The following is a 27,146-nucleotide window of genomic DNA, read 5'->3' as shown; positions in this document are numbered from 1 at the left end:
ATTGATAGATCACTTTAGGAAATACTCTTGCCCACAAAATCATTAGATAAAATTCAATATATGCCTGTGTGAGAGTGAGTTTGTAAAGACAGTTGTTTCTGGGATGGCTCTTCATCCATGAAAAGACAGAGACATCTGTGACTTCCCATGCTGCTGTGGTTTTTGAACTGGTATTCAAATGCTATTCTGTCTTTTTCAAGTTAGGACCCTCTAAAATGATCTGAGTTTATCAAACTTTAATCATTTCCAAGCTCTTCTCTCTGACATTACCCTGTGGTAGCAGGGCCTGTCAGAATAGTTTCCTCCTTTGACTGAGGGGTTTAGTTTGTCTTTCATCTTTGAAGAGTGGGAGCTGATTCCCAAATTCAGGCTGGGAGACAGTACTTTGACAGGTAAAGAAACATTTCATATTTGCAGAGGTGGGAACATAGTGTAGGGAAGCAAGCACCATTAGTTTCCTGTCAGTATTGCCAGGGAGAAGGAGGAGAACATCTTGAACAAATCAAACAACTTAATCTTCTCAATTTATGTTTTTGCATTTTGAGTCCTTTTTAGTAGGAGATCAAAGGATGCTTCTTGGATTCTTTGGGAGTCAGGATTCGGATGGCATATTCTGCTAGTACATAAACTGTTGTCTTTAGGTGTTTCCATGAAGCTTAAACCAGCTCTCAGGCCTTTAGGTCATGTGGGGTGCTGAGGAGGACTTTGGGGACAATTGAAGTTTCTGCCTATGACTCATTGGCAGTTTTTCAAAAGATTCACTTATAAAAATTAAAGTCTCTGTGTTTGTAAGTACAGCTCTTCAGAAAGGAGAGTTCTTTATTTGATTGGGTCACTGTTAATGGCTATGGTGACTGTTGATAAATAATTAGACCTTCCAGAGAAAGAAGGTATTTTTTTCTTTGTGAGGCTCTAGTTTATGTTGACAAATCAGAGTCAAGTAAGGCATTTGATCTTGCTTTACTGGTGTTCTGTAGAGTGTAAAGTGTTAACAGAAACAAGGGGTTCTCTGGGTTAGATTATGTGGTCAGCTGTGATGTGTCTGTCACAGAGAGCTCACAAGTTGCCTTGAACAGACTTTCTGAGCAACTAAACATTGAGAGTGAATACTGTGATTTCATTGTACTGGAGCTCTTCTTAAATTGAATTCTAGGTATATCTTTCCACCTCCTCTCTGTTTGGCATAGCAGCCGGAGGTGTGGCCTTGTGAAATGAAAACCTTTTCTAATGACACAAATATTAGAAAGTGATGATCCCAGTAGCATCATTGAACACACCTAAATATGGAGTAAAAATTCAAATAGCCTGGATTGGTAAACTGGACCGTAACATTATTGCATGTCTGAAACTGGTTTGCTATTTAAACGTGGATGCCAAGCCCAGTGAATTTTTTCTCTGTTGACTATGTAGTTTTAAAGAACTTATTTTCCACACAGACTTTGGCAGCTGTTTTGTGCATTATGTACAGATGCTGTGTTTTTCCCCTTCAACACTTCAGTCTCTTCCTAGCAACATAATCCAGGCTGAAATTAAATAGTTCATCTTAGTATATGAAAGCAAAATAACATTCTTTTCTGATAAGACTCCTTCTGAAATTTAATTAATTTAGATTTATCAGTCCTGGCCTGTAGTCAGATTGTGATAAAAAATAATTGTTTCTACTTAACTTTATTTGAATATTGAATTTTGAGCCTTAGGTGCTAATAGCTACACTGACACAAGAATATGTGACTGTATGTCATGGGAAGACTTACAGGCAGCAAGTGGAGCTGAAGTTACCCTTTGTAAAATAACAGATCCTTGCAACTCGTGAGATGGAGGTCTGAAATTGTTTCCTTTTGTCTTCGTCTCTCGTAGAAGCTCCACCAAAATTGGAAGACAACCCTGCCGAAGCATTCACCGACTCCTCCCTCTTCGCTCACTGGGGCCAGGACCTGAGCCCTGAGAGCAGACGGATCGCCCTGAAACAATTCCAGTACTACGGCTACAACGCCTACCTGAGTGACCGCCTGCCGCTGGACAGGCCCCTGCCGGACCTGCGGCCCAGCGGGTGAGTCCTGCGGGGCCCCTTTCCCAGTGCGGGGCCCCCTTTCCCAGTGTAGGGCCCCAGCTGTGCAGCCTTCCCACTCTTCATCACCTGGAAGTGCTGTGTTGGATGTAGGTTACACAGGATGGCCAGAATGAGTAATTTCTCTCAAATGTATGAAGGCTGTAAGTTTCAATTGTCTTCTGAAAAACTGCTGTGCCCTAAGTCAGTCCTGTTAGAAGTCCCAGTAAGTATTCATTAAAATTTCTTCAGCATCCATTGGAAGATTAAGCTCACCTACAATTTACATTGGATTGCAGGTGTGTTTTTTCTGCTAAAAGAACCTTTTAATGCTAATTTTCAGTTTTATCAGATAATCAGGCTAAAGAAGAACTGTTTTCTTTGCAAGCCCAGAACTGCCTGATTAAGGTCGGTCAGCAGTGAAATTTGGGAGCTTCAGTGGTGAAATACACCTTTGAGCCAAGCAGCTGAAAGCCTGGGGATCCTCCTGCCCCGGGCAGTTCTGTGCTCAGAATCATGCGTGTCAGGCAGGGTGAACGCATCCAGTGTTATTCCACAGTGGCCTGGGGAGGGGGATGGGACCAAGGGAGGGAACAACCTTCCCTTCGGTGCATTTGAGGCCTGTGTGGGTAGGACTCTTCAGAGACACTGAATGCTCAACTTTTTTTTGATACATCTGATCCTTTGAACAAATAGCACCTCTGGAGATGGAGAAATGGGTGGAGGGAAAAGTGCTTTTTTTGCAGCTCATTAAAAAAGGAAATCATTAAAATAAACATGCTGGGCACTTACTGAATCAAATGGGATCTTATTCACTTGTTCTAACCAAATATTTAATAACTAAAGCAGTAAGCAGTGCATTTTGCTGCACATTAAGTTGATGATAGCAAAAATATATGAACCCCATCCCAGGCAGCACTTAAGCAGTATCTATGCTGTATATTATTATGTATTGCATTTTAGAAATATTTTTGTTGCAGATTTGCTGAAATACTGACTTTAAGGAAATCGAAGTCCACCCAATTGTATTTGTGTTTTGGTTAAATCAGTTTAGCAGTGCCTGTAGGGACAATCTCTTTTTTGTTTTTTAATTGTAAACTAATTCAGAGGAAAAAGAAATCTTTTTAACTAGATATCAGTGATAGAAATGTTTCGGTTCTTATAGCTCCTTTGAAATTACTCTTATGAATGATTTAAATATAAATTTTTTATAACTATGTGTTTTAAAAATTAAAAAGATGGAGAAAATGAATGTTACTGTAGCTGAAAATAATATAAGGTTTGGATTTTAAAAGAAACTCCAGTTAGAAATGAATCATGATCCTAATTCCTGTGAAAGTTTTTGTCCTTTGCTGACTGTCTGCCAGAAACATGATAGACATCACAGTATGTTTAGGGACACATACATGCAAAATAATGGCTTAGTAATGGTAGCTCAGGCAGATTCCCCACACCCATTGTGGCTAGGGAGCAAGCAGGGACTCTGACACCGGAATGTAGTGAGTTCTGGTCCTGAGGGAAATGAAGTGTGTTGTCAGGCAGCATGCAAAGTGTTTGCTGTATCTGCAGCACCCTGTGGAGTGCAGAGCTACAGGTGTTCTGAAAGTCATGTTGTTGAAAAAAGAGCTCCTGCTCCTGACAGGCAAATTCTCATTTGTGTGAGAGCACATGCATGAATGTTTTGGAGAAAAAAAAAAAATCTACCCTGTGAGAGTATGGTTCTAATGTATGTTTGGGATTTCTAGCACCTGGTTTTTAAGCCAAGTGTGTAAGTCACTTGGCGAGTCTGTATAGCTGTATTTAAATTATCCTTGGGCAGGTACTGGGCTCAAGCAGCACAGCATGAAAGCCAAGGACAGCTTGGTGTGAAGAGAGCGTGCAGCAAGTGGCACGGAGACCAAGTTAGTCAGCTTTGCTGGACCTCAGTCAGTTGTGGTATTTCTGTTCTGACCAGAAATGCACAAAAGCACAGATATGACAGAGGCACCACAGTAGCTCTGGGCAGAGTTAGCCAAGGTCTAACCAAGCTCATTAGCCTGGATTTAGCAGTGAATTCTGCAAGAGTCAGCATGACAGTGGAATCCCAGCAAAGGCTTGTGACAGGTAGATAAAGGAATGGAGCTCACATAGTTCTGTCTGGGCTCAGTGGCGGTCTGTCATCTGTATTCAGAACCTATCGTATGAAATACAGGAATTTGGGAAGACAACAGCATTTGTAAATGAAATCTAAGGTAATTCATACACTGCTAGCCCCAGTTGAGACCAGGAGAATCAAGTGACCTGCCAAAAGTGTGATATTAGTAGCCCCTTTTATATCATACTGGTGTGACTCAGCTTTGACCTTTCTGCCTGCAGTGCTCTGAGAATTCACATCTACAGATCTTAGCAGGGGAGCTCAGCACGTCTTTGCAAGGATCTGCAGTGAGAAAGGCCATTCTACATGTGTAATAACACCAAATTATAACATGCAGCGTTTTCTAGGGTTGATATTGTCAACATTAAATGCCATGGCAAAAGCAGAGGACAATTGGAGATTGCTGAGCCGCAACACATATGGAGAAGAGGGCAAAAAAAACCTAGCCTTGCCCAGTCCTCCAATGTGGGTGTCACGAAGAGGCAGTAGACCACATTTAGTAGTTAATGCAGTGAGCTCTGCCCAAGCCTCTGAACTCTGGCCTCCCTAGAAAAAGGTCATCATCAATCAGATGGAAACATCCAGCAGAGTAGAGTTGGGTTAGGCTGTGGCAGTTGTCACACCTTTCAGAGGGACCTTCTCATGCTTTAGGTACTGCAGAGTGGTTTCTGACCCTCTCTACAGCTGTGAGCCTCATGTCCCGTTCTGAATTTGGTTCCTTTTCGCTGTGAGTATTTGTGCTAGTACAGGGTGTCCCCAGCACAGTCCAAAATAATCTCTTAGAAGTAAATAAGAGATAAACTGCCCTGGATACTTCAGCACCCTGAAGGGGGCACAGTTTTTGCAATACTCAGTATGACAGTGCAGGCTTTATTGTGGAGTATTGCATACACTGTCTCTGCCAGGGCCTCTACTGATTTAGTGCTGCTGAATTTGGGTGCTCTGCCGTTCACCACCCTTCTGTGCATCTGTTAGCTCATAACCTGTTTGCATCACAGACCCATAAATAGTTTCTGGCTCTAATGAACTTGGAAGCACTGAGGAAGGCAATGTTGCCGTTGTTGCATGCAGGGACAGAGGATAATAGTTCTGTGTTAGTTATAATTCTGTTGTGCTCATTACTTTTAGTAAGGCAGGCAGTACCCACAAAGCTTGTTATGAGTGAAATGTGAATGAAATACACTCACGCAGAAATTAATTATAACAGGTTAGGTTGTTTAGGGGTCCTGAAGGTGTCTACCAAACTCCTGTCGAGTGGATGCACTTAAGATTCTACTTTGTTGGCTTGTAAATTTTTGTTGCCTGATCCATTGTGCTGAAGCACACATGGGAGAGGGAGGTAACACTCCTCTTTGCTTATGTGATGAGAGAGGGAGGCGTAATGGGAAAGGTTTGCAGCAGGACCCCAGCAGAGGAACTGTTTCAAAGAGTTTTGCTCCTGCATGGACTGTTACGAAGGAGCCTGGCCAGTGAATGCAATACAACCTTTTCAGTCAGTGTAACTGAGTGCAAGAAAGCAAAGAAGCAAAAGAAAGAAAGGTAGGAAGGGTGGAAGGGAAAAGAAGCATTTAAAGCTCAGACATTTAAATTCTGTCAAATAGCATGGCACTGCATGTGGCTTGCAGCAGGTTTGCCCTTTTCCTGGCTGAGCCAGTGCTGTTCGGCATCTAGGCAAGTGCAGAGAGGTCCTGTTTGCTGTGCAGAGAAGGGCTTTGGCTATTTTGTAAGCACTTCTTTCAAACAATTCACCGCTCCCAAACTGATTACTTAGAGGCTCAGTTTGGCAAGGGACAATGGTAGAAGCCTTGAGGATAGAAAACCTAGGTTTGTGATAAAGTGGGCACAAACAGGGCAGGCAAAAGGTCCCCTGAAGGCAGATGGGACTACAAGGAAGAAAAGTCAAGCACTGGCTGATTGAGGAGAGTGATGTGGTTTAGGACAAAAGTTGTTTATTTGTGTCCACCTGTCCAAAATGTCCATCAGCGTTACGGTGGTAAACACAATCCTGGATGTAGCATGCATCAGACTTGTATACAAGTTTTTCCTTTATTAAAACTGATGTAAGAAAAATATATGATTTCAAATAGTGAGGTTCAGGCTGGGCATTTGTATGTTACCTCTGCTCCTCCCCAAAAGCCAGCTCCTACAGACTTGCATTCTATAAACCTTTGCTTCCACGTGTCCCTGTGAAAGAGTTCTGTTCTGCTGGGTTTATTTTAGTGATGGATATGGCTCCATGTTAATTTCTGACCAAGTTCTTTTGTTGCTACTGGTAAAAGAGAGCATTAATATTGCTTGTTGTATTTGATGTTTCAAAGGAGTCATTTAAAAAGAGCACAAAAGCCTGTAATGTATTGTTTTGGACAGAAGTCCTAAAATTACCAAAGTATTCAGCATTCTTGTTAAATACCTAATGTTTAATTCTGTCATATTTCATGCTCTCTTTAACTTAGCTCTCTACCTCTGATTCTTCTTTTTCTCGTCTCACCTTTGCCTTCAGAGTGGCTCCCAGCAGCAGTGTGTGCTGCCTGAGCAGCCACCCTCTGGGATTCTGAGCTGAGCTTCAGTTTTCCTGTCGGGATGTAGCTCCTCAAATGGCTGCTCTAGAAGTGTTTAATATCTCTGGCAGTGATATCAAATCTGCTGCAGTCTTCAGGCTGCTGTAATAACCGAAGTTAATGATGATGTACATTTATACAGGAAAAAACCCACCTTTTTATGCTAGCCTTGTTAGCATAGCTCAGCACTTAAAATACAGGTAATAGCAAAAGGAGAAATGATCACATAATGAAATTATAAACATAAATGCATAAATAGTCGTGCTGAAGTTCTTATAGTACTCTGTTCTTTTAGCCAGAGTTTTAGTGCTCTTTATTTCATTTATGCCAGAATGGGATTTTTTTTTTTAACTCCCATGTATTTGAACTTCTGTTTACCATTTTGGCTATGGACAAAATGTTACAAGTTCTTGAAGAAAGTACGATTCTGTTTCTGCTTGTGCTTCTGAGACATTCTTACCCTGTTGGAACTAAAGCTCACTCCCATGTATGTTCCTCAAACAGCAGTTGAACCCCAAATGTTTTAATAATATGCTTATTGTATCTTATGTTTAAAAAAAAAAAGTGGAATATATGCTGTAAGTGGATTTTTTTTTTAACCAAAAAATGGGGTTTTGCCATTGTTGGCTGTGATACTCTTGGTGAAAGATTTTCAAAGTTTGCAGAAAATAATTTGTGTTCATAGTTTATGTACATATTTGTAGAAGGTCCCAGAGATTAATACAGGAAATCATTTTTGTTTTGCTGCTTTAATGCATAGTTATGCTAAAGTAATTTTAATGACTAATGACTGGCTAAATTGAATTATCACAATGCTTAGAGGAATATAGTTGTCTTGTGGACAAATATTTGACAGAAGCTTCATAATGTATGCTGCCCTCCATTTACCAGAGCTGTGCTTGAAATAGAGCACCAGGAGTTTCTCTAAATTTCTGGTAACCATGACAACTGCGACTTTAGTGTTATTAGCCCAATGTAATTTAGCAGAGTGGGTTGCTCGTGGTAATTTTTTAGCTTTGTTGAAGTGATACTCGCTGTTGCAGCTCTGAATGCCATTTGGAATGTGTATTTGAAATTCAGTGGTTACACCGAAATACGCTGTGTGCCTCGTGGATGGTTTGTTTGGGGGGAGCCTCCTGGTGTGAGGGGCAGGTCCAGGGCCCGCTCTGAGCCCAGGATGAGCCCTTGGCGGAGCCATCATTGACACTTGCACGTTGTGGTTGCCACGCAACCACTCCATTCTCCGAGCTTAATGGATCTCAGATTTCCATCCATACAATTTCCTCTCCTCTTCTCCCCTTCAGCATATTTTAGACACACCCCCTCTTGTTCTGTAGCTATTTTTTGTTCATTTCTATCATTACGGAATTTTATTCCTCATAAAGCTTGGCATAAAGATGATGACAGACATACTTGTGAAAATGCACAAGTCCTCTACATTTTGTGCAGGATCTGGGGCTGGGTTAATTCTGATTTGTTTAAATAAATAATAAAAAGGTAGGTAAATTTTATTGTCATTAGCTGATATGAAAAATAATGTGGACAGGAAAAAGCATTTTTTAAAAACTACACACTTCGAAAAGTAAGTGAATTTGAGCTGGAAGTAAAGAGAATGAATGAGTCTAAATTTAAAAAAAAAAAAAGAAAACATGAACTCAATTTAGGAATGTACCCTCATTGAAAATTAGTCTTCTTGAAAAGACTAAAGAAATTAGACAGAACAGGAGTCTAATTCTATTCTCTCTTGTCATTTGTAGTTATGTTTTAAGGTATGGTGGTGCAAAAAGAGAATCAAATGACAGTCACAGCATTGAAAGTGTTGCTCTTGCTCGTACAAGTTGCCAGTAATGAAAAATTTTGTCCAGAGTGATAAAAATTGAAAATATGTAGGACGTAAATGAATGCAGATGAGAAAACCAATATAAATAGTTTCTTTTAAATGGATGGAAGACTTATCAGAAGCAGAAATTTTGTTTGAGCTTTTCAGTTTATGCATGGATTTATGGCAGGGCAGCATTGTAGGTTCTTCAAGTGGTAATACTGAAGATTATTTTAGTAGGTTTATACCTGTTAACTAGTTCATAGTCTATTAGAAGCCAAATTTTCAAAACTTGGATGTGTTCACTCCATTTTCCATGAGCAGGTCTGTTCTTCAAGGAGCTGGATCTGTAATGGTTTTAGCATCTTTTGGAAAAATGTGTGTTAGTATTTAATAATTCTAATGTGATTATAAGTACAGGGGCCTCCCAGCCACTTTGAGCCTGAAATATGCACATTGGAAATCCTTTTGTCAGATGCCACTTAAACCTGGTGGCCCCTAAAACTCACATTTGCCAAAGATGCACCTCACATTTGACAGTGCTGAGCCCAAGTAAATCTATACCTGCTTCAACTGCTCAGTCATCTGGGCAAGACTTTTAGAGATTGTTTTAAGCAGGACTTTCAGAGATTGTTCACCACAGAAGGTGATCTTTCTTTAAGGAACAATTTCAGAGGTTAAAGTACTCACTCTAGGGTACAGGAGGCAGGTGTGGAAATCTTTTCTCCTTAAGAAATTTTGAAACCTAATGTGTGTCTATACAGTTGGGACTGTTTAGCCTGGAAAAGAGGAGGCTTGGAGGGGATGTCATCAAGGTAAGTACCTGAAGGGAGGTTGCAAAGAGGGCAGAGCCAGGCTCTCCTCAGCGCTGCCCAATGGCAGGACCACAGGCAATGGGCACAAACTGAAGCACAGGTTGTAGAGCCTCCACCATTGGAGGCATCCCAACCCAGTCTGGATGGGGGAAATGCTGTTCCTGGGCAGCTGGCTCTAGGGGACTCCACTTGAGCAAGGGGTTGGACAGGATGACTTCCCGAGGCCCATTCCAAGTTCGTCCATCCTGTGATTTTATGGCATCCCGGTAAATTGCCCTGACACTTGACTTGCAGGCTCTGCGAAGGGTCTTTTATTCCTTCAGCCAAAACAGCACTTTTTAAAAGGAAACAGTAAATATTAGCTTGAAAAAGAAGTAAAAATATGTTTACAAGACCTTCTGTAGCATTATAACCTAGAAGATTGGACATAGCCATAAAAAGTGTAGTTTAGGGTTTAAAATGCGTGAGCATTCATTGGAACAGGTGCTGCAGGTCCTTCTTCCAAGGGATTTATGCTAAACATGAGGTTAGAGAGACTTGGTATCACTCCAGCTTAGTTTAATTTCTCCACAGAAAGTGGAATGACCCTGAAAAGGGGGACTGAAAAGAATCCCACCAAGCTGGCTGGTAGTTAGCTCTCTGGGGAGATTGGAGAAGATTGACCTCATGCTCCCTCTGTCCTGCTTGAAGGTTTTAACTCCTGAACTACTGGCTAAAAGAGGAAAACAACGCTGCCTTGCACTGCTTGTCTTCTGAAAGAAAACGAAGCTCCCCTTGCCTCTTAGTGTAGTGCTTTATCTTGCATAAAATCCACTCCTGAAAGCTTTAAAGAGAACTTTTCATTCTGATGCTGAAAGCTTTCTTACCAATGAATAGAGGATTACCACACCAGTGGAAATACAAAATGTTTTTGGAGAGAAAGTTCAGACTTGTTATGCTGCAAGAGATCAAGCCACAAGTGGGAATCAGTAAATCCAAGCACCATTTTAATTACTTCCCTCTGGTATTGATGCCATGGAACAAAAGGCTGTGGATCTCTGTGATGAGGTTTCATATTTGTTTTTAAGAGGTGTATGAACCAGGTTATTAAAAAATATAGTGTACACTTTTAAAGACTTGAGCTGTTAGTACTTTTTCCAGACTGTGTTTTCTGTTTTATATGACTTTATAATTCTTTTGCATGATGACAGAGACAAAAGTACCTAAAATATTAAATAGCTTCTTTAATGTGATTTCCACCAATTTCAAACCAATAACTGAATTGATAAAATTGGTTGACCAGCTGAATTTTGAATATTACGTGTATCTCAGTGGGTTTGGGTGTCATGTGTCCTATGCACTGATTTTTTTCAGAACCTGTAAAAACATAGAAGTAAATTAATCATCTTGATTGAATTTAATTTTGTATAACATCCAGCACATGAAGAGGAATGCTTTTGTGATACTTCTCTGTATTTATTTGCTACACAAATTCAAATACAAAATCCAAAAAGAATTTTTCTCTTTGACCTGGAGAACAGATTTAGTTAAGGAGTCATATTCAAGCATGATGTAAAAATTCTGAATCCATCCATGCTTTCTGTATGGAGAATGTTGGCTGTTAGTAATGCTTTCCACAGTTTTGGATGTAGTGGACTCTGGCATCTGGAGAGAAGATAGCCACTCAGAGTTGTCAGGAGGTGGAAAAAGGCATTAACATCAATCATTTCCATGTTCAGAGTCTATCTGAAAATGCTGCCTGAGTCAGTCTGTGCCTAATTTCCACCTAGTAAATGGTTTCAGATCTGAGAAAAAAGTAGAATTAATTGTTGTTCAGAAACATTGCATTAAAATACTAAAATCTGCAGAGAAAAAGTAGTTAATTCCTTTTACTCAATTAATTTGTGGCTTTAATTAAAAAGCAAATATTTTGCTGACAGTTTAAAATGGTAAAGTGGTAAAAGAGCTTTCTACTCATAGTTGAAAGATTTGAATCCTTTTTGGAATGAAGGAGGTGGAAAAAAAACCCCAATAAAACACTAAGGAGCTTTAAAGTTGTGGGGAGCACTTCCATACTGCTGTTTCCTTAAGCAAGTTGGAATGTGGCTGAAATACCTATTTTTGAAAAAGGAAAGAAAATGCACCAGGTTATGAGAGTAGTCCTCTTTCTGATTAAACCCCTTGACTGAGCTTACAGGTAAGTTTTCCCTTGTATGTATTTTTTCTGGCTGCACCTTCTGTATCAGCTTTAGTAGCAGGATGTTCTTTGGAGCTGTATCTTCTATGCATTCTTATGACTGAGGGTAGATACCTCTGAAACAGCTTTTGTTTGCAATGTGACTTCCAGCAGTTTACATCTTTTCTTTTCTTCCACCTTTCGCTTCAGGTGCAGAAACCTCACGTTTCCTGACAGTCTTCCCGAGGTCAGCATTGTGTTCATATTTGTGAACGAGGCGCTCTCGGTGATCCTGCGCTCCATCCACTCAGCCATCGATCGCACTCCTGCTCACCTCCTCAAGGAGATCATCCTAGTTGATGATAACAGTAACAACGGTAAAAGGTTTTGGTTCTTCCCCCTCCTTGCCCCGAGGCTGGATCATACAAGAGAAACCTTGAATTCTGTCTCTTGCTCATCCAGTTGGTGTCTCAAATGTTACCGGTCTGTTTTCTCCCTTCTTTATCCCACACTCTTGCTGGGCTGTCTTGAGCTCTGCACAAGTGGGGCGTTTAAAAGTGTGTACAAAAGATAGAATGTTTAAGGTGTCTGGTAGGCAGAATTTTGAATGTAACAGTAGATTAGATCTAGCAAGTTTTACTCTTAGTACTTCAGAGTGTTTTCAAGCTCCCATGGTTTCTGTGTTTCTCCTGTTTCCACTGTATGATTCCACATACATACTCTCTGTTTTGTATAAAATGGCTTTCTGTGCTTTAGATTTCCAGTTCTCTTCTCCTCATTAGCAGCATTTACCTTGTTGTTTCTCTGCTGTCTGTACTCAGATGTTGCTCTCTATGATCTGAAGGATTGCCCTGCCCATCTCTGATGGTTCAGTGCTTGCCAGGGTGTTTGTCAGTGAGGCCATGTTGGGCACTATTCACAAGTCTTATTTTCTAGCAGCTTTAGTGATGAAATTTTAATAAGCACAGAATGCTGAACTTAAAGAAAAATTCTGCTGTGCTGGGGGGGTTAATTCTGAGCTGCTAAAATACAAGGAGAATTTGAATTTATTCTGTTGAAGGAAAATGCTGAACAAAGGGTTTCTCTTATCCTTGCTATCATGACTGCTGTTATCTGGCTATATCCCTGTAGCTAAATCCTCTGACCTGCTGCTGATCACAAATGTATCTCAGATTTGTACAGAGGAGAAACTTATTGGGAAGCAAGTAAATAAGTTCCCCACCCCCAGGCTATGCATGTCATCATGTCCTTTTCTGCTGACTATGAATGAAGGAAAAAGTACAATCCTGACTCTAAAGTACACACAAAACTCAACAACTTGGTGCAGGCCTATGCCTTAAGTTTTGTCATCTCCCTTCTGCAACACCTGGCACTTTGATAGGAAAGAACACAACACTGAAATCAGCTTTGACTGGTGAACCTGGGCTCTGCAATTTGTTTGTGTAAATTCCTTCCTGCACCTCTTAAATGAGAACTCAAAGAATCTGAGTGGCTGTTGGTGCTGCAGAGCCTGAGGTCTCTGGATATGGATAAACTGGCCACAAAGCAGACATAAAAGAAGAGAAATAGTCTGGTGGAAAAAAGTGGCTCCTAGAGTTTGAGTCTGATGTATAATTTACAGGCAGTTATTCCAGTGGGCACATTGCAGAGCAATGTCAGAACCATCAGTGTTTCTGAGAGCCTGTCATCACTGTGATGAGCTCACTAACACTCTTTGCACAGTGCTCTACACACTTGTCAAAATTATTCTTTTTCATTATTTCATACCTGAAATAGATAAGAAATCACAGGAACTACTTTATCTTTCAGGAAAACCTGTCCAGCCACCTTTTTTGTTAGTACCAGTATTGGTACTATACTGTATAATATTTTTATGATTTGCTGTGCCTTTTATTCAGGCTTGCCTCTCTTACCCTCCAGTGCCTTAAATCCTTGGGTTCCTGGCCCCAGGCAGGGAGACAGAAATTGAGTGGAAGGTAACCTTTGGTTTGGCTGCCTTGGCTTGGTGTTACATGTCATTTTATACAAAATCACGCTGTGCAGAGCTATAGTTAGTCTCACAGAAAAATTCAACTCTCTACAGGATTTTATGCTACTCCTCTAACCCTTCCTCTGGCATCTCTTCCCTGCAGTAGTAAATTAGATTTCTACAGTCCTCTTTATCCCATAATGTATGCTGAAGACCTGGTAATAGGCATATATTTGGAGCAGATGGATGTTTGGAACAGGAGCAATTGTAAAGATGATTTATGGGCTTTCCTACTATTAGTTTAAATCTTGAAATATTTATTTTAAAACTTACTTTTCCTTTTACAATATTCTGTTTTCCATTCTTTTTTTTCCCTTCCAGCATTGCTGAGACGAATCCTTTATGTCATTCTATGTTTTTGTTAGTAGCTCTTTAGCTTGCAAGTGTTGCTGCTTGTAAGATAAGTGGGTTACTCTGGGTTTCCCTGTAATGTTACCTGAGGGGGCAAACACTTGGTTTGTGCATGAAGTGGGCTCCAGCCTCTGCTTCTCACAGGGATCTGTCAGAATCCTAATTATAAGTGGTATTTTTACTCTCAGGCTTTTGCCAGGGATGGCAGCTTCTCTAACTTGATGGAAGATTCCTTTCTGTGATGCCACAGCCATGGACTTCACAGGAAGGAAAAATCACACTGTGGGAAGTGACTAAAAATAAAGAGTGAGACCAGAGATCTGGCAGAGTCCAAATGGACACGTTTTAATGAATCCCGATTTTCTGTAGTCCTGTATTTTGGAAAAGAACAATGGAAGAACTAGATAGGTTGGTTGGTTTGTTTTTTTTTTAATTCCAGAAGGCTGATTTCAGAAACCATTAATTCAAGCATAGGCCCAAAGTCTGTACATTTGTCTTGAACAATATGTGCTATAGTATTTTATTTCATGTACTTCAAGGTATGTCAAGCAAATTATCTATGACTTTCTCTAAACCTCAGTGCAGTTTTTCAAGTTCCTAGTTATGTTTCAGGAGACCTCAATTAACCTCTTTGTGAAGTTTCCCTTTTTTAAAAGAAATGTTTGGAGTTAGAAAACTGTGAAAGTGCCACTATGTGCTGTTTAAAAGCAGAAAGTAGATTTTGCAGGTCCTAAAATTTTGTTCCTTTATTTAATAAAGCCATTTGCGTGGCTTAATGTGTGTATTTCACCATACTATCTTTTCTGGTGGAATTTTGATGAAGATTGCTCTGAATTGTTTCACATATGCTGTTAGGTATGTTAGTACTAAAATTTAATTTAATTGAAGGATAAAGAAGGCACATTTCAGTGACTACTGTGTACTGTATAATAAGAACAAAAATTTTATTTAAACAAGCCAAGTATCAGTGTTGTTTATTTGTGTCTCATTTGGGTCTCAGTCACATTGGTGACTAAGCAACTGCACAGATTTCAGATGTTTTACTGTATTTTTAAGTATCAGATCAGAATCTTTCCCATTCTTCTCAGTAGGGCTGTCTGCTTTGCAGAGATAATGTGCATGTAAGTGTATCATTTGGCAATATAATTATTTATTTATTTTTGCCTTCAGGAGCAGCAGAATTTAATTTTTATTTTCAGAGGAGAGGCTTAAAAAAATGTAAGTGACCACACCCATGACTGCTAGTGGTTAATTAGACCTCAGAAATGTATTTAGAAGAAGCATTGCCTGAGCTGGAGACTACTGGCATTGTGGTTTATTTGCCCCCTGCTCTGTGGCATCCTGCTCTCTGGAGATGGGGTTGTGACCTTCTGTGCCACTGGAGCTCTGGCTTGGTTTTTGAGTCCTTTTGCAGCACCACTGCATTACAAAGTACCTCTTGAAGGTATTTTCAGATGATTTGAAATTTCTCTAAAAAATCTCATTGTGAGCCATGATGAGTTCAGCTTCATGGGGAAGCAGTGGGCATTTGTGTGTCCAGAATATGCCTTGCAAAATTTAATACTATAGCAGTAATTATCATTCTCTAGGATATTTTTTTTTCACATAACAGTTAATAATATTGCAGTAGAGGCTCAGATTTTACAAGGTTTTTTCCTTTTCCTTGAAGCATTACTCATGAATGAAATATTCCTACATGTTCAGTGTAATGATTCTCATTTTGTCCTGAGATTTCCATGAATACAGCTATTGAACTGCAGTAATAATGCTGGATACCACAGGATGTGAATTTTATGCCTTGCAGTGTTGAGAATTAACACAGACTGGTAGAAAGTGGGTCAGGTGCAACTGTATCTATCACCTGTGAGAGGTTGTCCTCAGAACACTGAAAAGAAACTTTTCAAAAAGCATCCAGAGTTTTTCATTAAAAAGTTGTTTTCTTTGGTAATTCCTAAAAGATATTTGGGAATAGAAGATGGTCTGAATTTTACTTTTTTTTCTTTACAAAAGCAGTGATGAATAGGCCTCAACACTGCTGTTGAAATGCATGCTAGATTTCATAGCACAGCATAATTTGAAGATGGCTTACTTGTAGATCATACAACTATGAAAAACCTATTGATAGCAATCTCCTAGGGAAAACCTTAAGTCTTGGTTTCTTTCTGTTTTGCTTCTTATTCTTCCCTTACCTGAATGTCAGGAAAGTTCCAAGACAAACAGAAACATCTGAAAACAAGGAAATAGGCAAACTATATCCAAACCTGCATTCACTTTTGGGCCATGATTTATGCATCAGGAAGGCAAACTATATCCAAACCTGCATTCACTTTTGGGCCATGGTTTATGCATCAGGAAGGCTTTGCTTTATCTGCCTAGATTGATTCTCTGCATTAGTTGAAGGTCTTGATGCTGAAATCGTTATTGCACAGTCTTTACACAAGCAAGCTCTCAGAGGGGTTGACAGGGACTGACGTGAAAAGAGGGCTGTGCAGTGCTGGTTAGGAATCAGATGCTAAAAGGCATATATTTATCTATAGACCAGGAAATCTGTTCCCAGTGTGGATTTGAGAACAGTGTTGGCTGTTGTTACAAACTCTACATTTTACTTCAGTAACGTTTAGCACTGCAACTGGAATTAATGAAGGCAATTCTTTGAGCATATGTTCACTGCTAAGTGTTGTGTGCTGCTGCTGGGACTGCAGTGAGGTGTGCCAGCTACTGGGGATACGTCTGAAAAGATGTAAGAAGGAAATAACCAGAGGCAAACCCTTGTCCTCTGGCCATCTGTTCCAGCCATCAGCAGAAGTTAGAGCATAATGTTCTTATTCAGGGGTGTGAGAGAGTGGCCTGGCCATGCAGTTCAGAGCTCTGCTGGAAAAAAAAATACGAGCCACAAATGTAAATAGACTGTGAGATTTTTGTGAGCACACTGAGTCCTGAGGATAGTGTCCTAGACTGGCTGCAGACTGGTCTCTCCTCTTACTGGTCAGTCCTCATGACAATGGATTTGGTTCCTGCTTTAAAGGGGAGAGGTTGTGGAGTAGGATATCAAAATGAAGTGAGCAGCAGACAAGAGAAGGACAGTGCTGATGAATAAGGCCCTTCTTTTCATCCAGGGGTGATCTAGTTCCTTGGTCTTTATTCTCTCAGTCCTCTTTCCTTGAAAGACTCCTACCCTGGCAGTCTGCCCTTTTTGAATGCTCACTTCCTTGCCCCATTCCATATGACTCATCCTACTTTGTGGGCTTGTGTCCTTCAATTGGGGTCTCCATTTGGCATGTTCTCACATTCCAGGGTACCTGTGCTTCTTATCATCTCCTCCATCCCAGTGTTTGCCACACTTTCTCACAAACTGTGTTTTTCCATTTTCCCCATCTCACCATTCAGCTTTCCCTTGCTTTTAGCCACAGTAATTAAACTCCTGCCTGAATCATCCGTCCCTGCCTTCCTCCACCCCCAGTAATAGTCTGTTCCTTCCTTTTTTGGGCATATTTTTATCATTTCCCATTTTCTTCCTCCTTCTGTCCAATGCCTCCTTTTCACGCATGTTTTTCCATTCCCTTTTGCTTCCATTTAAGAATAATTATGTAGGATACTTTTCATTCAGCTTTTCTAACTCCCCCTGCCTGAACTCCATACTCCATCAGACTCAATGACTCGCATTCAATCACACGAGGGGGCAGGGATAGCATCCCTTGCTGGAGGCAAGGCTCTGGTTTTTGTTGCCTTGGAATTACAGTTGTATGAAAGCTGTTTGATAACCAGCATGGAGTTTTTATATTGGGAGCTATCACACTCTCCATTCTTCATAACTCCAGTGGAAGGTCCTTAGCCTTCCTTTTCTTGACAGTTAGGAGAGTTCCAGCGCTGTTGGACCGTTTGATTGTGTGGAAGCTCTGTGTGCTCAGAAGGAGTTGGCAGTGACAAAGTGGCCTTTCAGCACAACAGTTGTTTTAATCATCTGCAATACACTGTAGATCACTCTGTTGGTATGGCTGCAAAAGCAACATTTCGATGTGTGTGCCAGCTGATAGCAGAACCTCTGTCCACATCAGGGGGCAGCTGTGCAGGGCAGAGCTTTTACTGCAGTCTCCTGACATCAGACTTTATGACTCAAGCATTCAGGCAATGCTATGAACTGAATCTCCCCTAGCCAGCAGTGGCCAAAAGTTAATGTATGGTCATCTTATCTTTTATTCCATCCATGAGGTAGTTTAGCTCGTTCAGCCCTGATCCACTTGCAGTGTTGCAGTCTGATAAATACCTTTTCCTGTGTCAGATTCAGCACACCAAGTCTAAGAGGACTGGCCTTGTTTCATGGTGGCTCTGTTTTGAATCCCAGTGTGCCAATTCATACTGTGCTTCTATTCCACATCTGCAGTGTCCCATGAATGACAAGTAGTGCAATGCACAGTCAGGGTTTTCTTGTCCTTCATCCCCACGCCTGTCCTGCCACCCTCTCGCGACACAGTGCTTAGTGTGAGCACATTTATATGTGCTCTCGTGTTACTGGTCATAGCAAAGCCTAAAATATATGAATGAATTACGGTTCCAATTTCTAGGTGATGATAAATTGTTGCACGCTGGCACTTTGGGGTATTTTGGAAGAATGATTTGGGTCAACTTACAGAAAACAACATCACCTGTGTCAGGTGTGATTCAGAAGCCATATGTGACCACACTGAAAGGCTGCAGTCACATTCACTGCAAACAGGCTTGGTTTGAGCTCTTCTGGTAGTAATGGGGAATTCACCCTGTGTGCTTTGGAGGTGCTCTGGGCTGGTGGCATCCTGACTCTGAGGATGACAGCACATAAATACTGCCTTGGCCCACTTTTCAGTACCATCACTGTGATTTTAGCCTTAAAATGAATCTCTAGAGATCTCTAAAGCTTTGCTTGATTTAAAACCCCATTTATTTTTCCCCCCACTTTTTCTCTTCTCTCACGTTTGTCAGATTATTTTGCCTTCAAAAATGCTTGAATGGTTTTTGTTGATAATGTTCTCAAGCACATGTCACTAAATTCAAGTAGCAGCCACATGTATAGATTTGGTGCAGTGACAAACATTGATGCAGAGCTCATGAGAAAAGTGCCAATATCTGTTGATGTCAGTAAGATACTGTGGTTTGATCTGATTATTTCCTTTTGAAATCTTTTCCCATGAAGTATTCAATAGAAATAGTATTTGAAATATTTCAGTAATGTAAGCTCTTATGAGCCTGAATGACTTCTTAAAGGATTTCTGTCTCTTTCCTTATCAAAAGCATGGCACTTATAATTGAAAGAGTTTGACAGGGTGTGGGGAAAATACTCTGTAGTGTCAGACAAAGGAGTTAAAGGATTTTGTCCTACAGAAAGTTAAGAAATAGAAATTGCCTTCTAAATGAACTTCATTAAAATTTACCTTTTCTTCTCAACCCAAGCATACTTTTCTTAAAAAGAAAAATGAATAAAAAGATAACTTTCATAAAATCACTGCCAAGTTCTTAAAGTGGTGGTAAAACTTCCTGCCAGAGCTGATAATTTCAAACACTTCAATTTCTTTGTGATAGAACCTCAAAATTCTTGATGTACTGAAGGGTCCAAAACATGATAAGATATTTGCCTAAGGAAGTATTTAAGAGTGTTCAAGTGTATCACTAAATGATAAAGATCAGTTAGCAAAATATATTAATAAATTACAGATTATTCTATGGTCACCACACAAAGGCACATTTATAGGCATTGCTAGATATTTTAAAGGCATTGTGGAACCTACTGTAAGTCTAAAGTTCAAGTACAGAACATTTTAACAAAGCACATGTGAATTCTGAAAAAATAAATCAGTCCACGTTGGCTTTTCTCTTGCTTTTCTGTAGATATGCTTGGCAATGAGTTGTTTGAAAGTGTTCTCAAAGTGTATTTGATGGCCCAATTTTAAATTACTTGACTTGACTTGTTCACTTCTAGTAATTTCTGGGGATGTTACTAAAACGATGTTCCTTCCTTTCACCCTGGAAAAGTAACCTATTTAAAGTAGTGTGCTTCAAGCAGCAGCCTGGGAAAGCTTTGGGGAAGCTCAACGTAAAACTTTATGGAAAATGTGATGGAGGTGAATAAAAGCTAAAATTTTCATTTATGATGATGCAATTAACAGCAGAAAAATGAAGAGTTAGTGGTTAGGCTGTGAGAGAGTGAAAATTCCTGCTTGTTTTTCCTCACCTGGTTTATTTGGAAAAAAATGTTTTGTTTTCCTTGGGCCTCCATAGCCAGAGGTGTTGTTAACACCACTTCGTGGAACACTGTTGTGAGAGTCTGGGTGTATGTGAGTCCCTATGGATGGAGATACAGGTTACATGCTGAAAATACAAAACCCCTTCATGTTCTTTGTGGTTTTCACAAGTGCCTAGAAGTCTGTTAGGATTTTGGGTAAGTTCTGCAGCTGAGTTCCTACAGAACAGGGCAAATCTTGCTCTCCTGGCAGTCTGATAGGGACAGCTTTTGACTGGGGACCTCCGTGGAGCTGAATTCTCCTGCTACATCCCTATGGCATTTTGCAGTGGAGTTTGTGAATAAACTGATTTTTTTGCATATTAGTTTCCTTTCAAGCATAATCTGAGAGCAGTGGTAGATGCTTTTTGGTACCAACTCAAAGGACAATTTGCCTTTCATTAAATTTAACAGGGTTTGTCTGCACTGCAGTGTGAACTCTCCACTAAGTAATTCAGAATCATGATGAATGCTAAATAATATGGCAGCATGAATCATTGTTGTTTTCGTTTGGCAGCAGGGAAAGCCTTGATGGAATTGCTAAGTGATCTCAGTTCTCTCCAGATAGCTCAGTGTCGGCTGCTGCATTGTTCCTTTGCTCCTCTCTGACACACTCCTTTGGCCCAGTGCCTGTCTCATCATTGCTTAATGTTTCAAAAGCTGCCACCTTCTATTTGAAGCAATCTTTTCAAGCAGTACAAATACCAGAAGATTTGCATACAGTAGAAATAGAAAAAATTGGAAAACTAAAGTAAAAAAAAATAAATAAGAAATGAGATGTTAATAGCATTAATGTTTTATGAAGGTGAAAAAACATACTGCGTAGCTAATCAAATTATGGTAAAGTTCTAGGAAGCTTAAAGATATTTCTGTGGCTAAATAGATGGTCTATCAGTCTTACGTGCTATGAAATAATTATTCCTCCCAATCTATTGCTCCTAATCTCAAGCTTTGCTCATGTACACGAAGTGGAAAGAGAACAACAAGGTCTTCTAAAATGAGAAACAAGTTGCGACTCATTTGCCAGCAAATAAACAAGTTGACAACTTCTCTGCCAGCAAATAAACAATGATTTCTGGTTTTTTATTGCCATGAATGACTGCAGTGTCAGTACTTGAAAAATGTATTTACATTCCCATATCGAGTAAGTGACTGAGATTCCCTGCCTTGGAGTGTTATTATTACTGTATGGGCAGCAAGTTTGAAACATCTCCCTGTAGCCTGCTTCTTATATGAAATGTCTAGGATTACATTTTAGTGATATTTGTGCCCTTGAAATATCCTTGTTGGTAGTTCATAGGCTTTGACAACCAGTGAAACTGGGTAGCACTGGGTCTGGTTTTGTGTGTTCTCTCATCAGGAATCTCTGTTCCCAAAGAAATGTTTTTTCTCTCTACCAATTTCCCCCCCTCACAAATAGGTAAAACTCAAGGAATATTGAGGCAGAAGTTGTGACTGTGTGTATGGTTAATATCTCACAGGCAAAGACAAAATGTATTCTACAATTGGCTTTAACTTCTATTAAATACTCTTTGTGCTGCACAGTGTCGTATAAAAGGGCAAGGACTGAGTGAGGCTGTGCCATGACAACCTCTGGAATGCCTTGTGTCCAAGAGGGAGACCTGCTAGACACTGAAGGTTCCTGTTCTTCTAGGAATAGGTCTTATGGCATCTGAGCTTAGAGCATTAGTCCAACCTGAGAGAAGAGACTTGAGGAAAGCTTTTTTACCAGAAATACTCAGCTATAGCATAGCCAAGGAAAAAAAAAAAAAAGGGAGATTTTTCTGACTGAGAAGCAAAGACTTTGTCCAGAATTCCCTGCTCCTGGGGAGCCCAAAGGTTGTGTAAGGACAAGAGAAACAGTCAAGGTTATTTTGCCTTTTTTTTTTTTTTTTTTTTATGGTCTAGATCTGCACACTGCTAGAGCTATCTGAAGTAAGCAATGTCTGACTTTTGAAATTTTCATTTAGTCTGTCTCCTTGCTTCAGCAATTATATCTCCCAGAAGAGAAGAACATCACAAAATAATGAAGTTACAGGAAACCTCAATGGCTTGTTAAAAGGAACATCATCACATGTGGGCACAGAATGATCACATAGCTCATAGGAAGAAAAATGTCAGATGAAATAAGAGAATTTGTTCTTTAGTTTTACCCTACAAGCCTGAAAAGATTGGTTGTTACAGAGTGATACAGAAGTACTTTACACGTTGCCTGATACTCAGTTGACCCTGAGCAGTATTTTATGTAACTCTAACTAAACTTTCACTGATCTACTCTTCTTCTGAAATCTGAATAAGTGGCTTTATTACTGTATGCCCCTGCAGGAGCTCTGGGAAGAGTTTGATGGCAGGGAATGTTGGTAGTTCATATCCTTGAAAATTCATTGAGCATGGGAACTGCTTGGTGTTTTCTCTCTCAGATGGTCCTACAGCAGCCTGGAAAACTCTACAAAGCTTCAGACATCATGTGGGCATGAGCACTTCTGCAGGAGACAGACCAGTAAATCCGGTTTAAAGCAGTCAAAATTGCTGTTTTACTGCATGCTGTAGGATGGGATTTTCTGTTGGTTTTGCAGATGTGCACTCACAGTCCCTGAGGTGAGATTAGTACAATAATTTTAGTGTTCAAGCTTCCGTCACAGCTCGTGGTGCTGGTGTGCTGCCTTTCTCAAAATGGTGCTGAGATTAAACTAAGCATGATACTAAATCTAAAGAACAAGACTAGATACATGAAAGCTCTCAGTTGAAAATTACTTTTAAAAACAAAAGGGGGGAAAGGGGTTATTCAGCTACTTTAAGTTTTTAGGGTTTGTTTTACTTTCGTTTTTTATATAGCTTTTTTTATCCTTTGCTTATGTCAGTACTCCATCTTTACCAAATATCTAAAGCTTTTAGGTTTTGTTTCTAATTTGAGGAACCAATCTTGAAAGGTGCTGACTCCTAGGACTGTTGTTCATTAACAGGCTGTGTTCTACAGTGTGATATAGGTTCTTTCTCGTGACATAGAAAAATATTATCCATAAAGTTGTATGATTAGGCCAGAGAGTGTTACCACAAAATGAGGGAAATGCAATCCTTGAATGCATCTTCCAGTTGTTAGGTCAGCTCACATATCCCATCTCCTCAAATTAGAAATGGTTCATCACTGAAAGAGAGTGTTGTCATCCCAAATGGGTGTAACTGGAACCTCTGTGATCCTGCCAGCTCTCATCAGAAGTTTCAGTTCCGTGGAGCACCCATCTGAGACCCAACAGGGTCTACCAGGAAGAAGATTGCAAAACTGAGCCTATGTCACTTTCAGAGATCTGTAATTCCTACTGCAAGCTCTGTGTAGGTTAGCATTGTCCAATATTTGTTCTTTTTATCACTCTTGCAATCAGGCACAAAAATTAGGAAGTCAGGGGTCTTTTGAAATACCTAAAAAGAAAAACCTCAAGGAAGGTGAATTAATAAAATGGTCTGTTAAACTACCCATCGTTTTATGGCGCTAAACTTGAAACACAGAGAGATGACTTAAATGCAGTAAAATGGGAAAAAAGAGGTCTAATCAGCTTTACTTAGAGTGGAAAGTGCCCTAGAAAAATATGCCTGTTCCTTCACAATATATCAAACTGAGTTTAATCAACTGTGGATTACTGCATAATAGCTCAATCAACTTCAGGTCAGCAAGAAAGAAAGTAGAGGAATTTTTTAGTAGAACTGTAAAAGAAAGATACATGTTCAATAGTTCGTTTGGCTTCCTGGGTTAGGATTGTCAAAGTTATCAAAGTAACATGAAAAACGGCAGTGTGTGATTTATCTCTCTCAGGATCTTATGCACCAAGAGTTGGCTCTGATCTATGACAAAACATGTTTCAAAAATTGCATGAATTTTGATGGTGTTGCACAGTGTTGTGTGCACCCCGTGGTTTAGAGTTCGTCTAGAGTATTTGCTAGAAAAACGCTAAGCTCTCTGGATGGGCTCTGCTACACTGCTGCTCTGGCTCTCTTTTCCCTTCCTAACAGAGCAGTAGTGGGAGTGATTGATTTAGTACAGAACAATGATCACTTAGCTCAAACCAGATACAACCCGAGTTAGCAAATCTGTGTGCTGGAGATGGATTTTATAGCAATTAAGTTTCCACACTCAGAAACTTTTAATTGCAGCAGGTTCCTTTGGTTATCAGAACTAGGCTTTATGCTGGCTTAACTTTCCCTACCTGCCCATCTCCAGTTGGACTAAGTGGATTTCTGATTCTGGTCATTTTTAAAGGTTCCTATCTGTGTGAAACTGCACTTCTGTCTGTGCCATACATACCCATTACAGTAGGAATTCCTGTGATTTATATAACTGGCTGTGGCAGGGGAAAAGTGTTTTTTGTGCCTTTGTACTATATTTTTAAAATTTGCTGCCACTTGCAGTTACCTGTGTAATCACTTACTTGTTCAGTGGTTTCCTGACTGAGAAAGACCTATAAAACCACCAGTAACTATAAAATAAAAATGTTCTGATTTTTTAATGGGTCCTTTTAGAAATGGTAGGTCATTCTCTGTGAGTTTTGGATAATTTGCTTAAAGATAACTGTTGAAATTGAGGTGTAAACTGCCTGCATTATCCTATTACCAGCAGAACCCTTGTTGACTAAGCTTCAGCCCAAGGGCTCAGTAGCATCCCAAAAGGGGCTTGACTAGTGACAGCTGAGAAATACACGAATTATAGAGAATAAACAGCCAGTTTTGAAGGGAGTAGTGAGCAGATCTTTGACCTGTCACTGAAGGTACTGTACATTTATCCTGAGAGAACCTGTATAGCTGCCTAATAGTTCCATGTCTCTGTGGTAGGATGAGGCACCATTGATGCTTTGGCATTGTTCTGGAAAAAACCAGCCAGATTTCTCTGTAAATATTCTGCAAGTCATACTTTAACACGGTTCTGATTCCAGCTGTTTCATCTCCCCTGGGAGACAAAGCTTTGTTTCTGTGAGTGAAGTGCCCAGAAGTGCCTCCAGAACAGGAGGACCAGGAGTGGTAGGGCTGGACCTGCTTGGAATAGGTGAGCCTTCCCAGGACAGGCAGGAGTGATGGCACATTGGTGGTGTGGCCATGCAGGATGTTTCTGCCTTTCTCCCTAGGAAATAAATGCCTCTCCAATGTGTGCCAAATCACAGTTCCACTGGGGAAGACTTGAGGAATTACTCTGCTTGCTCAGGTCTGTCCCTGGCGTCAGATTCCAGGCTCCTCAATGTATTTATTTGGCATTTCTTTCAGTAAACTCTTTTGCTGCTGTACTGTTACTGGCACAGATGCAAAAATGGGAGCAAGTCTGCTCAAGAAAATCTCACTTAAAATTTTGTCCCCTTTTGAAAAGTATCTAACCCTTGTTACTGTCCTCTTTTGTGCATTATGACTGAACACCGTGTCACCCTGATCATGCAGCCAGTTGTGTATATTGTAAGCCTGATTACTTGTGTGATTTATGTTATTTTGTAAGCTGCCACGTGGAAACAGGGAGGCATTCCTTGGTTAAGGTGCTATTCAGCAGTTAGATGCATAATGGATCCCATCCTCCTTGATGCCATTGCATTCAGTGAAACTATTTGTATCATATGGTACCAGAATTTATGAGCAATGACTTCAGTCTCTTGGCTTCCAGAAATAGACTGATAGTTCATCAGAGACTTGATATACACATGGAAATAAATTTAAAAATCCAAGGAACTGTAAGTACTGTGACAACTGTCTGGAATATTTATTAGACAAGTTACAAATTCCTGTCGTCTTATTATTCCTTTTAACATCATTGAGAATAAGATAAATAACCAAATTAATTTCTTTCTGAAGGGAGGTCAGTGCAAATCACAAAACAGTTGTAGGCTTTGTCTGAGATGGTAGATGAGTTTCATTCTTAATCAGCTGACTTTAGTAAATTTTGGTTTTATTTTTTTTTAAAGGGCTGTAAAATACTTTTCCTTGAATCAGTTATGTCCTTGGTGGGATTTGATATATTTGGTGTTTTCCTGGTTTAGCTATTAAGACCTAAATTAATTATTTTTCCTTTTTTTATTAAAATTGATAACTTTATATCCTACACCTTCCTTGTATTTCTCCTGTGATTTAGAATTTAAAGTATTTTTTCTCAAACTAGTTCTCTGCTCTTTTTTTTGATTGTGTTCAAGTGATTTGGCAGCGAGCAAATTTGGATGGTTTTTTGTGTTCTGTATAAAAGCTGGTTTTTAAATGTTACTGATGACTGTGTAGGGTTTAGAGCCAGCTAAGTGTCTTGCCAAATTATTAAGGCTCTCATCCCCTCACAGGCTGCTGGTGTGACTATCCATTATTGCTCGTGGGAGGATTCTTTTCCAGCTTGGCAATGGGAGATAGTGCTGTCATTCCATTTCCCTGTCCAAGGGGGATCCTGGGATACCAACTCTGAAAGCAAAGTTGCTACAATGAATTTGCCATCAGAAATATGTTAATATTTATGAATGTTCAAAGGGACTTGTAGCTCTTGGTCTTCAGATTTATGAGGAAAAAATATTCTTGTCAGTGAAGAGTTGCAGAAAGAGTTTTAGGTCTTTTTTGCCAGTTTGTTTTTTTGTTTTATCGCTCTTGTAAGTGGTTAGTCTGAAGGAAGTTATTTTTGTCGTTTCAAATGCAAATATCTAGACTTAATCACTGCAGGTTTGAGGTATTGTGCTTTTTATCTGTACCAGACAGACTTAGGGTATACTGTCAATATATTTGTCTTTACAGTGTGCTTCATTTGATCCATCTATAAAGAGCATGGGACAATATTTCCTGAGTAAACTTAGAAGGAGATGAGACAAACCTCTGTCAGGATTAATTGGAACAAGGGTCTCTCTGTGTTGGGGCAAGAAGAAGGGCCAGATGATCTCTCAAAGTCTGTTTAGTGCTGCAGTTCTTTGCTGCGGGTATATTTGTCAAACTATTTTAGGTCTTTTAACAGAAGAGCGCTAAAGAGAAGTTCATAAACACTCATTGATTAGTC

At 39.9% G+C, this 27,146-nt stretch overlaps 1 protein-coding gene across 3 annotated transcripts in view; it reads left to right on the top strand.

The window, feature by feature from the left end:
* The window catches only part of GALNT18 (polypeptide N-acetylgalactosaminyltransferase 18), a 206,812-nt gene that overhangs the window by 90,187 nt on the left and 89,479 nt on the right, over positions 1 to 27,146 (top strand). For all 3 annotated transcript variants that reach the window (XM_048307346.1, XM_048307345.1, XM_048307347.1), the window contains exons 3-4: positions 1,858 to 2,050; positions 11,739 to 11,905. In XM_048307346.1, the coding sequence (XP_048163303.1) occupies positions 1,858 to 2,050; positions 11,739 to 11,905 (360 nt within the window). The remainder of the gene's footprint in view (positions 1 to 1,857; positions 2,051 to 11,738; positions 11,906 to 27,146) is intronic.

This window comes from Corvus hawaiiensis, chromosome 6 (assembly GCF_020740725.1).
Source record: "Corvus hawaiiensis isolate bCorHaw1 chromosome 6, bCorHaw1.pri.cur, whole genome shotgun sequence".
Taxonomy (NCBI): Eukaryota; Metazoa; Chordata; class Aves; order Passeriformes; family Corvidae; genus Corvus; species Corvus hawaiiensis.
Note: the sequence above shows the minus strand (reverse complement) of the source record. Positions and strands in the feature narration are given on the sequence as shown.